The sequence below is a fragment of the Myotis daubentonii genome, chromosome 8, assembly GCF_963259705.1.
Source record: "Myotis daubentonii chromosome 8, mMyoDau2.1, whole genome shotgun sequence".
Taxonomy (NCBI): Eukaryota; Metazoa; Chordata; class Mammalia; order Chiroptera; family Vespertilionidae; genus Myotis; species Myotis daubentonii.
The window spans coordinates 27608382-27623716 of NC_081847.1; the positions used below are offsets into that span (position 1 = coordinate 27608382).

The 15335-nt window shown below is 44.1% G+C and overlaps 1 protein-coding gene across 1 annotated transcript in view; it reads left to right on the forward strand.

The window, feature by feature from the left end:
- The first annotated feature begins 6771 nt into the window (after window positions 1–6771).
- Window positions 6772–15335, forward strand: part of HAO1 (hydroxyacid oxidase 1) — a 60892-nt gene continuing 52328 nt past the window's right edge. Inside the window, exon 1 of the mRNA XM_059705578.1 lies at window positions 6772–6981. Coding sequence (XP_059561561.1) covers window positions 6845–6981 — 137 coding nt within the window. The 5' untranslated portion in view covers window positions 6772–6844. The remainder of the gene's footprint in view (window positions 6982–15335) is intronic.

Here is a 15335-nt window from a genome sequence, read left to right on the forward strand (position 1 = left end):
ATCTCTGAGTAAATATTGCCAGAACTGGGTTGAGTTGAATTGTACGATACCCAGCTGGCGTTCTGAGCATTGCTTGGTAGTGTCTGGGGAAACCCCCCTCCACACATTGGAATTGGGTATCAGAACCTAGAAGCCCAGAATTAGCAGGGCCCCTCCACAAAGGAATCAGAGCAGGCACATGTTTTCATGTGCCTTGAAGGGACAGGCTGGATATATTTGGTGAACTAAATATTGATCTATTTTTTCTCCTGAAGCAAAATAAAACTATTCCTTTCCTAAGGCAGAAGAACAAAAAATTCCATTTAATAATTGCATTCTGTTCAGCATCCAGGATCTCCACTCTGTGGAGTCCCAGTGATATGAAGAAACTTCACGTAGTAGGTGCTCTGGGTGACAGTCCCAGCTGACCGTAGCCCTTGAGACATCCCAGCCAGGTGCCAGATATGTGAACCATTAGCCTGTAGATGATTCTAGCCCTGATCCACTCATGTCATATCATCTGAGGCCCCACATCACAGAATACAGTCAAGTCATTCTTGCTTGCCTTGTCCAAGCTCCTTATCTACAAAATCCATGCATATAATGAAATGGATGTTACTTTATGCCACTAAATTTGGGATGATTTGCCATACAGCATTGACTAACTAGAATAGCACACCTTGGGTATATCAACCGCATTATTTTACTCTTTTCTCCAATCCATCTTGCCCAGTTGAAAGGACTTATTTAGCAGCACATTCTTATTTGGACTTTGCTCTGAGATGGCTTACTTTATTTACTTGTGTTAACAAGGAGTGTGAGGGCGGTGCCCTAGATTTGATCCTTGCAAAGAACTGAGTTTGAAATGTTCTTTATCATTCAAACACCTTTTAAAATTCATATTTTATTGATAGGATTTGAGAACCAGTAGTCTCTATAAGCATTTCAAGTCCTCAAATTTCTGGACTTTCTCTTTAGAGAATATTTTTTTTCCTCTCTATAAACCAAGTCTTTATAACCTTATATATTTTTCTTGTAATAATTCACTCAATGTAGCAAATGGTAGCCGACTCATGCTACATATTTTGCTTTCAAGTTCCTTCCCTTAGGGCTACATGTTCATTAAGCACACGATCTGCCTTCCAAGTTATTGCAAGTGACATGAATAGCAATGGTTTTGCCACTGCAAGGCATGAATTTTCATCCTTCTTGCCTTTGACAAAAGTTTTCTTAGCACTCACCCCCTAACAAAAACACCCAACATTTTTTTCTTCTCTAATATAATTTTTTAAAGTTAGGATAGGTTGGATTATTCTGCAGTAATACAATCTTCAAAATTTCCACTGTCTTAAAATGACGAAGGTTTTGTCTTGCTTATACTACTGAGCCATTTTGAACTGGCTCGAGGCTCATTTTGAACTGGCTCGAGGCTCATGCCCATGTTTGGAACTCAGGCTGATGGAGGAGCCACCATTTGGAATGTTGCTAGTTATTGTTGGAGAGGAAGAGAGAGCCCCAGACAGTCTCAGTCTGCAATTAAGTTCTCTGTCCCAGAAGTGACACATTAAACTTCCACCCATGATTCTCTGGCCAGAACAGGTCTCATGCCCCAATCTTACCACAAGCAAATCAGGGCACACAATCCTCAGGCCGGTCTGGAAGACAAAGAGACCTCTTTGCTGAAGAGCAATAATGGCTACCGCAGGGCACGCAGATCAGTTCCAGATGGAGAATGCCTTTGTGACCTTTGGAGGATTTCCTAAATAAGACGAAAGAGCCCAAGCGATTGCTAAAACTACTGATAAATTTGACTCCATTATAAAATTTAATTTCCGTAGGACAGAAGACACATGATGAAAGAAAAAGCATAGACTTCAGTTTTTGAAAATACTGTGGATTAGGTTTACTAAAAAATGTCACAAAACACCTACAGATGAGAGATAAAATTTGAAAGGCATATTTTATAATGTGTTGCTGAAATGCGTAAGAAACTAATGGCTATTCTCAAGAAAGCTAAATAGGTAAATAAATAAACACACCACCCCCCCCCCCAAAAAAAAAAAAAAAACCCCACAAGAAACTTAAAAACCAAGCAAAAGCCCAGCAGGCTGGTAAATGATCCTGAAGCCAAAGGTTGTCCAAAGGACATCTACTAAGCCCTGTCCCCTGAGAGTTTTGGAGTTTATAGCTACATGGGGTGAGGCGACAAAGCCTTAGGGACTCCTATATAAAGACTACAGGCCCGGTGCATGAAATTTGTGCACGGGGGGGTGGGGGAGGTCCCCTTAGCCCAGCCTGCACCCTCTCCAATCTGAGACCCCTTGGGGGATGTCCGACTGCTAGAGATCGGGCCTAAACCAGCAGTCTGACATCCCTTTTAAAATCCTGGACTGCTGGCTCCTAATCACTCACCTGCCTGCCTGCCTGATTGCCCCTAACTGCCACCCCCCACCCCACCCGCTGGCCTGGTCACCCCTAATGGTCCTCCTCTGCTGGCCTGGCCGCCCTTAACTGCCCCATCTGCTGGCCTGGTTGTCCCTAACCGCCCCCCTGCTAACCTGGTCATCCCTCACATCCCCCCTGCCAGCCTGGTCGCCCCATGCAGCCTGCTTGTTCAGTTGTTTGGTTGTCCCTCACTAACCCCCCTGCTGGCCTGGTCATAGTCAGCCATCTTGTGAGGGTGTGAGGGTTAATTTGCATATTACCGCTTCATTATATAGGATGGAAAACTGAAGGACCACATGACCAGTGAAAGGACAGTGGGAGGAAGTATACCTTTCTGCAAGGAAAATCCCTATTGCCACATACTGAGTCTGGGGTAGTAGGAGAAAACAAAACTGAATCACTAATTCATGACCAGTCGTTAGTGGTCCAATGATTAGTCACCTATAGTCATACTGAGTAATCTAAAATACATCAATTCAAATCATCCTGCTGAAGTAGTTTATAGCTATTTTAAGTATAACACATACAGTATATTTCAAAAGGCATCAAAATGTTCCTAAAACAGTATGGAATAAACAGGCCAAATACCAGGGGAGAGCACGAGAGCAGAGCAGTAGGCAGAGTCCTAAAGTTCTTGCCCCTCTAAAGGGCATGTTCTGCACACTCTATTGGAGCTCTATTTTAATAGCCCCGAGGGCCTTGGGGGGAACAGAAGGCAAACCATATCACTTTCAAGGGGGATCCCCAAAACGATGTTAACTCAAGATCCTGGGAAAACACAAGTAAACTCCTTTCACCCCTCATCAACATCTTCAGGACACACCCAGGAGATTGCTTGCAAAATCCTGCCCTGTGGCACAGAATGAAAGAGGGGGCCTTTCAGAAGTCTATAACACTTGCAGGTCCTTTCATCCCAGCCTAAAGCCAAGAGCTCGGGGAGGGGGGGGAGGGGCGGGCTGGAGACACATTCAGTGGGTGAACCAGCAAAAAAAAAAAAAAAAAAAAAAAATCCACCTAGCGAGAGGCAACTTGCTGGCCAGGCCTTGGTTCTACTTAGAACAGGAGGGGGAAGAAAAGAGGGAAAATAAGAGGAGAAGGAAGAGGAAAGGAAAGGAAAGGAAAGGAAAGGAAAGGAAAGGAAAGGAAAGGAAAGGAAAGGAAAGGAGAAGACGACCAAGGAAAAGGAAACTAAATTAAAGATAAAAACAAAGAGAAAGAAAGGAAGGGAGAGAGGGAGGGAGAGAAAAAGAAAGAGACTGAGGAAGGAAGGAAAAGAAAGAAAAGAAAATGGAGAATATCTAACCACAGACTTTTAATCCTGCAGCTTTGAGGCTGACATTGGCATTATTTGTATGTGAGCAAAAGTCAAGAAGTTAGTAAAAATGTGCCTTATACATATATAACCACAAAGTATCTGTAAAAAAAATCACAACTCTGCCAGTCAGTAACAACAAAAAATCAAATACAAAAAATGGCCAAGGACATGAGCGAGCATTTCAAAAAGTGGAAAATTAAAAGGCCAGCAAACATTTTAAAAGGTGATCAAAGTCATTAGTTATCACGAAAGTGAAAAGTAAAGCCACAGTGAAATAAGTTTTCCCCTGTAAGAGGCGCTCTCTGTGGCTGTCTGAGATATCCTGGTGGTTTAGACATCGGTGCTTGCCATGTTGTAAACAGCCCCTTCTAGTGCCTAGAATGGTGGAGATAACTAAGATTCTACCAACCCTACATCTCATTGAAAAAGAAAAGCCTCTGGAAAGGATCAAAACAGAAAAGAAGACCTTCTCCGAGTGCTATTCCGAATTACATCTTAAGACAAATGAGAGTGAAGGTCCGTTAAAGATGTGGAGTTGTCACTGCTTCATTCTGATTCACACTTGTTTCCCTTAGGATGAAGGCAGGGGAAGCGTTACGTGGTTTAAAAAATATCCAAAGGATGTGCATATGGTGAAGCATCTTATTGGGATATTAGGTAGGATTGGGCATGAATTAGGGTTTTATTAAGTCTAGTGTAAAACAATCCCTGTTCTTTTGGCCGCTGGGAAGGGGAGTGCTCGAATCCAGCAGATGCCATTGCATTGGCTGCATTGGCCTTCTCAGACAGCCTGCTTCCGAAATTGGTGGATGGAGGGACTGTGGTGGGGCGGCGGGCGGGGGCGGGGACTGGCAAATGCAGACTTTAGTCCAGGGGTGGGCAAACTTTTTGACTCGAGCGAGGGCCACAATGGGTTCTTAAACTGGACTCAGAAGAAGGAGCTGCGGCCGTGTTTCCCCACGTCGCCATGTTAACACTGCTGCTGGTGAAGGAGCAGAGGGGAGAGCAAGAGAACCCTCCTCTCTTTCGGCTCCGCAGGCCGGATAGAACAGCCGAACGGGCCAGATCCGGCCCGCGGGCCGTAGTTTGCCCACGGCTGCTTTAGTGGCTTGAAGGAGGCCTGGACTTGTTATGTCCTCCGCATCTCATTTTGTTATTGAGCCGAACCAAACAGAATGAAGGTCTTCCCAGCCCTTGCACATTTGCAGGGCACCAACCAAGGAGAACAGGAAGCTATTGCTTAAAACCCAAACTCCCCAAAGTCATTGAATCAAGGGGTTTTGTTTGTTTGGTTTTTAAATATATTTCAGAGAGGAAGGGAGAGGGAGAGAGAGATAGAAACATCAATGATGCGAGAGAATCATTGCCTGCCTCCTGCGCACCCCCTACTGGGGATCGAGCCCACAACCTGAGCATGTGCCCTTGCAGGAATCGAACCTTGGACCCTTCAGTCCGCAGGCTGATGCTCTATCCACTGAGCCAAACCAGCCAGGGCGAATCAAGGGTTTTTAAAGGCCAAGATTGAGGGTTAGCGGTTGTGGGAAATGGCTGGTATGCAGATGCGCTGGCCGTGCAGGTTTTGACTGGAGAAGCTTGGAATTTGGCCCTTTAAGGTAAAATATGCTAAAGGGCTTCAGCCCCCGATCTTCCTGCACAAGGGACCCTTTCCTTTGAAAGATTTCCCGTGTTCACGTTCGGGTCCTGTCCTGGTCCTTTGTTTCTGGGGAGTGGGAGGTGCCATTTTGGTTCCGAGTGCAGCTGGCGGTCCAAGTTCTCTCCTCTGCGCATGCTCTGGTTGCACGCCTGGCGGTTGTGGTCCGTTGTCTCTGAAAGGCAACCCGCTATCTTGTTCGAAACAGCTTAAGACCATGTTGAGCTGGTTCTGCGGTTTCAACTTCACTGAGGCCTAGAGCGGAGTTTCACAGAAGGTATTGTCTCTGAAACAATGTGAGGTGTTTACATGTGCAATTAACAAAAACTGTTCTAAATTCCAACCGCTGCTTTTAGTTCTCTCCACTAAGAGGTTAATTAAGCAATGTGGGGACTATATGTTAGTGCAGTGGTTCTCAACCTTGGCTGCACATTAGAATCACCTGGGAATCTTTTTAAAATCCTGATTTCTGGGCCTCATCCTCCGGAAATTCTGTTTCTTTGTTATGGGGTGGAGCCACAACATTAGTAACAAAGAAAGAATTTCCAGAGGATGAGGCCCAGAAATCAGGATTTTAAAAAGATTCCCAGGTGATTCTGATGTGCAGCTAAGGTTGAGAACCATTGCTCTACAGGTTTGAACGTTTCTTGCGTTGCCAGGGGTCAGTTTGCCTGCAGATGGACTGCAGCTGCTGAACTGCCAGCTTTCAGTGGAGGCTCCTAGATTGAGACCCAGGACTGACTGATGTCAAAGCCATTGCTGTGTGAATCATGTCTGACCAGTGCAAGAGTTCTCCAGGTGTTCCATGACTGACTGAAATTCTAGACTGAAACCACCCGGTCCTTAGGAATGGCACCTCCTTACAACCGCTCCAGAGCGAGATAAGACTTTATAAGAATTAGCTACGTGTTTGACCTTAATGTTCCTTCTTAAAGCCAAATGTTTATAATCAGCCAAGTCTCAGATTGTGTAGACATCTGTGTTTACTGGATGCATAAGCTCTTTGCCACATGGTAAGTGCATGGTCCTCATGTGGAAGGAAAATGAATGACCGCCTATTCTGGGTACCAAGTGAGGAGCAAGGCACACACTGTGCGGAAGAAGCTCCCTTAGGCAGAACTGAGCCATGCCAAGCGCAGTTTCATGCAAGTACTCCTCTACCTTGTTGATTTTTAACGCATTCCTCTGCCTTTTTAATGTGACAGAAATGGCTGCCTCTCCAACCTCAATGCTTGTGGCTTCGGACAGGTGTTGCTCTTCTTTGGCTGATAGTTTCAAATGGAATTTCAAAGTCTAAGCATATGTTTGCTCACTTATTGTAACACCAGAGAACTAAATCTGAACTTTGGAAAAAGTCTATTAATAATTGACAAATAACAGAATCGTCAAGATGTAGAAGGCAACACAGAAAATAAATAAATAAAACCAACCTGGGCTTGCAATAACCTGTGAAAATGTTCAGCCGGCTAGTTTGTATCAGCGATTATGAACAACATGCTAAGTCAATTCTTCAGAAGTCTATATACGACTATTACAGGTCTGGAGCAAACGACCAGGAAACCCTGGCTGATAATATGGAGGCATTTTCCAGGTAAGAAAACATGTTTAGTTTTAAATCATGTTTTAAAATTACACAAAGACATTCTACTAAAATAAGAAGTTCTCCTAGTTTCAGTGTCGATGATGTGGAATTATTTGTCTAACTATATGCTTAATAGAGAAGGGGAAACTCTTGGGATTGGGAGAAACCTTGGGCTTTTAAATTATTTTAAACTACTCTAAGCCTGGGGATATTGAACAATTGACTGAAGAAGCCAACTTTAAGTTTCCCCACTTGGAATTATGTGGATAACTAATTTATGTGTAAAAAGACAGTGCTAAATTGTGATCGCCCCATTGCCTTTTTCTCTGAGTAGGACAGTGAGAGCCTGCTCACGGTGTGGGAAAGACATTAAATGCGAGATAATCATCTTCTCTGGTTGAGCCAGAACAGATTGTTGCCTCAAATGTTCCCATCCTGCTGGCTTGCCCCTTATCATTCATTTTGATGACTGTTGTCTATTCTAAACTTTCACTTTAGATTTCAATTTGTCTACAGAGCATTAATCTTTCAACTCTGCTGTTTCATCTCTGCTCCAAAGAACCTCATCTCTCTCTTCCCAAGTCAGTTTTCCCTTCACTTTCATATTTCAAAGCACAGGATGGTGAGTGTCATGGTTTATGTTTTCTGCTTGTAATAAAAACAGAAAGGAAAATAACTTTAAAGGAATATTTTATCTCTCAGCAGTTACAAATATGGTTTATGTGCTCGAGTAGGGGAGAAGAGCCCTGAATACACTACACTCTTTCAGGCTCATCCATTTTACATGATAGCCTTTCGTAAAGCCAATGAGTGTCGTGGGTGCTTATTGATGGTGAGAAATTAAATGGAAAAAGGCAGAAAATACCCAGGGGAAAGAACCTGCCTTTCTTCTTGATTTTTTTTTTCTTTAGTCTAGAGCAAAATCACTCAGAATCACTTTTCCGTGTATAAATTAGGAGAAATGACACCATTCTAACCAAGGTGTTCCCTAGCAAGCAGCACAGATTCACCTGCAAATCAATGCAGGGGCCTGAGAATGGGGTGAACATTGGGGCCTCCCCCAAACCTCTGGCAGCCTTGGTTTTGTCTCAGATCTTCTCTGGAAACCAAATGAGCTGAAAAAGAAAATGGTGGAAGAGCTGAGGGAAGGGAAAAGTTGGCTAAGAGTAGAGGAGGGGCTTACAATTCTGCATGTCTTTCAGTCATTAATACTTTGGCCCTTTCAGTTTTCTGCTCTTGGAAGATGCCCCTTCCTGGGCCCATGCCAACTCTGTTCACCAGGTAATGTGGTTTGCTTATTGGTAGTCTCCTGAAGACAGCACCTTAACCCAAATAGGTCACCTTAACCAAGGAAATGTCAGGCCCTTGTTAGGCTTATGGAGGTGGTGCCTATTAGCATTTCTTAAGGCACAATGCTCAGGTGACCACCTATTCCATTTATGTACAGCCTTCCTCTCCCTTTATTTCCCCTCAACCCATGCTAGTTAATTAAACTACCAACACTTATTAGGGACCTCGATGGGCTCCAGCCGTGGGCAAACTACGGCCCCGCGGGCAGGATCCGGCCCGTTTAAAATGAATAAAACTAAAAAAAAAAAAAAAAAAAGACCGTACCCTTTTATGTAATGATGTTTACTTTGAATTTATATTAGTTCACACAAACACTCCATCCATGCTTTTGTTCCGGCCCTCCGGTCCAGTTTAAGAACCCATTGTGGCCCTCGAGTCAAAAAGTTTGCCCACCCCTGGGCTAGACTGTATTACATGCTGGAGACAGAGCGATGAGCCAGACAGAGAAAGTTCCTGTCCAGGAGAGCTTACATTCCAATGGACACACATAGGCCTGGCTTCCATAATGCTAGTGGGTTGCAGTGGTCAAAATGGACCCAAAACAGTTCGTGCCATGGAGGCCCCTGAGAGGGAGCCAAGGTGTGTGCAGCAAAGCAGACGGGACCACCTCTGCAATCCTAGGAGTTCCAGAAACTGTGCGAACCATAGAAGGCTGTGTGTGGTGCTTCCAAGCTGTGAACTGGACCTCACAGCTTGTGTGAGCCACGTGGTGCTCTGGTCCCGTGAGTCTTCCCAGCCTGTGTGTGGGCTGAGTGGTTTAGGGACAGGACACAGATACTGGGAATTCGTTTGCTCTGCTACCTTTCCCACAAACCTGGACCATTCTCTTCTGTTCAGCTTTAAAAGGGAAAACATGGAAAATATTTATATATATATATATATATATATATATATATATATATATATATATATATATTCCACTTTCTGTGGAGGGTGGCACATGCTGTTTTATTATCAACCACTTGAGGAGTTTTTACAGCAACGAACGTTAGAGACCATTGCCTATCTAACATCTCAGTTCCTCTTTTGCTGTGTAACTGAATGGCTGACCCTTCATCCCTCACGCTGTATTGAGCTGATCACGTGAAATTAATAGATTTTCTGCCGGGGTTGTGGTGGCTTTGGGTTCATGGGATGAAGGGAATCAATTTGAAATCTCTCATTCTCATTTAAATGAAGACTACAAAACAAACAGACCTCACATAGCCTGTGTGACACAATATCAGGGTATTTTAAAGGCATTTATACACCTCCCTCTCCCACAAGTACAATAAAGGGTCATTCTCAGCGACAGCTTTTATCCCTCTGATCTTAGCTCTGACAACCACATTTTGGAGTTCTGGGGATGTACCACTTATGTGACCCAGCAGTTGCTTGGAGAAATTTCTGGGTAAGACTTGTGACTCTAATATTATTGTGCCTCTCTACCGCCAACAAAAGGACAAATAAAGTCAAATAGATAGAACCACTCAAAACAGTGTTTGCTTTTGCAAACATGACAAGACCAGAGTAGATGTCAGCTTGCTACATCCTACATGGTCTGACCCCATTGGAGTTAATGTTAAAAAGGACGGTAATTTGATTCTTTTACTGAGAGTGTATCCTTCTTAACCATGATCTGCACATATTTTGTGTCTTCTTGTGAAATTAACACGGGTGGAAAATAATTCTACAATTTGGGCATTTAGAAGTTTGATGATGTTAGAGAAGGAAACTATTCTCATTCTTTTTGCATCACTTATTGACACTTTAAAATAACAGATGGTAAAAGTGGTATCATTCTCTCTTTAATACTGGAACAGCAACATAAACTTACCAGTGGCATTTTCAATATTTTTTCATAAGGCATAAATGTCACAGAATCATTTAGCTAGCTTGTAAAATTGGGTATGTTGCTTTTTGCTCTTGCATGATGAAAAGCAGCTAATTGTCTCTTGTTTTTGAGGATTCACATGGCAAGATTTCATATCCCAACTCTATTTTCTCCCCCCTTTCCTCCTTCCTCCTCCCGCCTCCCTTCTACTTCCCCCCTCTACCCCAAAGCTGTGGGTTTTTTATCCAGATAAGTGTTGACAAGCACATGCACACACACACACACACACACACACACACACACGTACACCATGCACCAATTGCAGGAGGTTCAGGAACTTCAGAAACTATTAAAAAGAATGAATGGTATACAATAAGATTATAAAAATTGTGATAATTTGAAAATTCATGCACTGGAAGGGGGGTCCCTCAGCCCGGCCTGCCCCCTCACAGTCCAGGAGCTCTCAGGGGTGGGAGGTGACCTGGCAATCTAGGTAAGGTGACGCCCCATCACACCTCTGCTGCTGCCACTGCCAGCAGTGCAAACCTCAGCCAGCCCTGGTTACCTGAGCCTCAGACAGCCCCGGGCAGCTAGGCAGCTGCCATCCGAGGCTTGCCTGTGCTTCGGGCTGACCCTGGGTGGCTGGGCAGCCAACATCTGAGGCTTTCCTGCACCTCGGGTTGGCCCTGGGCGGCTGGGGGGCTGAGAGGACTGGGGGACTCCAGAGGCAGGCATGCAGAGCAGCTGGGCCACCTGGGGGCAGGCCCAGCCTTGGCGCATGCCTGCTGCCCTGGCGGGGCTAAGGGGACTGGATGCTGCCATGTTGTGGCTGTGGGCGCTGCCATCTTTGAGGGTGGGGCAGTCAATTAGCATATTCCCTCCTTATTGGCTGTGGGCGCTGCCATCTTTGAGGGCGGGGCAGTCAAGTAGCATATTCGCTCCTTATTGGCTGTGGGCGCCCCTATCTTTGCAATGGCATGAGGGTAAATTAGCATATTCCCTCTTTATTAGATAGGACTAGAGGCCCCTGGTCGCTCAGCCCCGCCTGCATCCTCTCGTAGTCCGGGAGCCCTCAGGAGATGTCTGACTGCCGGCTTAAGCCATTAGTCGGACATCCTTAGTGCTGCCATGAAGGCAGGAGAGGCTTCTGCCACCATCGCTGTGCTCAAAGCCGTGAGCCTGGCTTCTGGCTGAGCAGTGCTCCTGCGTTGAGCATCTGCCCTCTGGTGGCCACTGCACATCATAGCAACCGGTCATTCTGCCGTTCAGTCAATGTGCATATTAGCCTTTTATTATTATTATATAGGATGTCCCTATTTCCCCCCTTTTGCCCCCTCTACCCAGCTCTTGCTCCCCACTTCTCTCTGGCCATCACCATATTGTTGTCTGTGTCCATGGGTTGTGCATATATTTTCTTTGGCTAATCCCTTCTTTAAATTCACTTCTTTAAATTTTTATTTTCAGATAAGTGCTTATAACTGCGCTATTATATATTTTCTATTATATCATTTAGAATTAAGATACTTTTTAATTGAACCCTTGTAAATTTTAGCACAATTTAATAAATTATGCTAGAAGCAATTAGGAGATTTTTCATGTAATGCGTACACATTTCAATTAATATTTTATTAATTTTTAATTTTTTAATATTTTAATTTGAAATAATCTCATACATGTAAAAAAACTATAAAATACTACAGCATATTATATGTACCCTTCATCCAATTTCTTAGGTGTTAATAATTTAAACATAACCATTATACAACTAACAAAATTTGAAATATATTTTTCTTATAATCTCTTTAATGTTACTTAATCCATTGACTTTGTTTTTGTTAATCTTCACCCAAGGATATTTTTCCATTGAATTTTAGAGAGAGTGAAGGGAAAGGGAGAGACACATTGATTGGTTGCCTCCTGCACATACTCTGATAGGGACTGCGGATCAAGCCAACAACTGAGGTACATGCCCTTGACTAGAATTGAACCTGGTACCCTTCAGTCCATGGGATAATGCTCTATCCACTGAGCAAAACAGGCTGAAGCTTAATTCATTTACTTTTAATCTATATGTGTCTTTATATTTAAAGTGAGCTTTTTTTTTTTTAATATATTTTATTGACTTTTTACAGAGAGGAAGAAGGGAGAGAGATAGAGAGTTAGAAACATCGATGAGAGAGAAACATCGATCAGCTGCCTCCTGCACATCTCCTACTGGGGATATGCCCACAACCCAGGTACATGCCCTTAACCGGAATCGAACCTGGGACCTTTCAGTCCATAGGCCGACGCTCTATCCACTGAGCCAAACCGGTTTCGGCATGAGTTTTGTTTTTGATTCACCCTCACAATCTGTCTTTTAATTGGTACATTTATGCCACTGACTTTCAGAGTGCTTACTGATAGAGTTACTACCATATGAGGCGGCTTCTGGGGCTTCTGGGGTGGGTGTGCCTTGCTGCCCTGGGACCTGCTGATTTGGTCCCAGGTGGCTGGCCTGCCCTGGATGGCAGTGCGCTGGCAGTTCACACTGTCCCGCCCTGCCTGCAGTATGCAAATTAGCCGCCATCTTAGATGGCGGTTAATTTGCATATCGTGCTGATCAGCCAATGGGAGGTGTAGTGAAGGTATGGTCAATTACCATGTTTGTCTATTATTAGATAGGACTAGAGGCCCACTGCATGAAAATTCATGACTTGGGGGGTCCCTCAGCCCGGCCTGCGCCCTCTTGCAGTCCGGGACCCCTCGGGGGGTGTCCAACTGCCATCTTAGGCCTGCTCCCCAAGGAGCAGACATCCCTCTGGCAGCCCAGGAGCCCACAGTCAGACATCCTTAGTGCTTCTGAGGAGGCAGGAGAGGCTCCTGCCACTGCCGCTGCACTCGCAGCCGTCAACCCAGCTTGTGGCTGAGCAGAGCTCCCCTGTGGGAGCACACTGACCACTAGGGGGCAGCTCTTGCATTGAGTTTCTGCCCCCTGATGGTCAGTGAGCATTATAGTGATCAGTCATTCCCGGTCATTCCACAGTTAGGGTCAATTTGCATATTAGGCTTTTACTATATCGAATATTATGTTTTAAATGCTTAGAGTAGAAATTAGAATGCAATAGGATCATCTTACAGGATTTATAAAAGATTAATTCACTCCATTCAGTTGGTGGGATTCAGTAACAGCACACAGCTGTCTTCCTTCAATAGAGTCACCCCTTTGGGTTGTGTGTATGTCAGCTGATTTTTTGATAAATTTGAGGCCCTTGTTGGATGTGAAATGTGGATGAAAAGCCCTGTTAAAGGATCCCTCACCTTTACCTTACTTCGTTTACTCAGGCATCTTTTTTTCATCCTTAATAAAAAAGGTTTATTATTCAGTTTGTTCAATTGTTTTGTCAATATTCATATCCTTTTTCCAAAGTGAAGGTCTCAGAAGAGCACAGTCCAAGGTTAAAGTCAACTCCTATTTTATGTAAGATTTGGGGGTGGGGGTGGGGAATCACTTCAATTGGGGGTGGGGGTTGGTGGCTTGCAAAGTTACTGAAACTGACAAAGTTAATTGAAATTGCTCTTTGGGAAATATCAAAATTTGGAGGACTATTTTGAGAGCATACGTTTTCCCACTCCATTGCCTTTTAATCTCATTTTGTCTAAGAATTGCATTTGGTGCCTTGGTTGACAAGTTTCTCTAATGTCATCCTCAGAAAAGAAAAATAATGTGGAGGGAAGCGGGAACACACAGTTATTAACGTGACTGCGCCACCATGTGGACAAGGGTAAAGCTGCTGCCTGAGATAGAATTGAACTTTGCCTTACAAGGGAGAATTGGACAGTTGAAAATGCCCCTCTGCCTATAGACAGGCAGACACACACACGCACACGCATGCACACACACACACACACACACACACACACACACACACACCTGATGCCCCGTAGCTCTATGTGTGCACTTCATAAAAGCTCCCATTGTTCCCTTAGCTCTAAGTAAATATTAATGCCTCCCAAGGCCTGCACTGCAGTGGCTGCTATTAAAATCCTTTTCTCTCCTTCTAATAATACACATAGAGATGATGGGTAATAAAAACTCTCTTCAAGGCTTCTGTCTCCCCCACCCCTTCAAAACCGAGATCAAAGAATCGTGCTGAGAGGGTCAGTGGAGAAGAAAAGGCTTCCAGCAGCCGTGCATGTGGTTGTGATGGAAAATAACGATGTTCAAAGGGATTGCAGAGAAATCGCACAGTAAAACTTCTTTATTATGCTTTGCAGGGGCTGGATGTTTTTGCTTCATTAGGTGAGGGGGGGTTGGAGGGTTGGATTACAGACCGTTAGCTATTTTTCAAAGCAACATGAAGGCGGAATTTCTCCTTCCGCTATAGGAAGTAGGCTTCACTTAAGACCATGGAGGTTCGATTTATTTTGGTTACCCCATTACTAAATCACACTTCACTCTATTGACTAAAAACCTTGATCTCCCTGGGAGCAGAGGTAGATCTAGGTAATGAAAGGTAAGCGCTGGTAGGTATGGATGCCTGTGCATTCACACTATTGTCTTAGAGCTCATTAGTATAGGGCTGTGTTCTCTTCCTTTGAAATCAGTTACTAATGAGGAATAAAATAATCTTGAACAAATGCGAGATATAAATTTTGCCAAGAGGAAAGACAAGTACCTGCCTGTAAATTTCACTAGTGAAGTTTTGGCTCTTGGTTGTTAGTATTTTTATTGCAACACAAAACAATCACAGAAAAAGGCATTTAACATAATGTTCGACAGTCAAAATTTCTTTAAGTCAAAAACTACAGTCTCTGCCACATGACATTTTTGAAGAAAATACTCAATTTTAAACTGAAAAAATTTTTCCAATTTTCCCTCATCAGCATACTTCAATGGATACAGAATTTAGTTTAAAGATTTTGAAAAAAGCCTGGCTGGTGTGGCTCAGTGGCTGAGCCTCGACCTATGAACCAGGAGGTCTCGGTTCAATTCCTGGTCAGGGCATGTGCCTGGGTTGCCAGCTTGATCCCCAGTAGGGGGTATGCAGGAGGCAGCCAATCAATGATTCTCTGTCATCATTGATGTTTCTATCTCTCTCCCCCTCTCCCTAGCTCTCTCTGATATCAATAAACACATATGTTGCCCTAACCGGTTTGGCTCAGTGGATAGAGCATCCGCCTGCGGACTCAAGGGTCCCAGGTTCGATTCCGGTCAAGG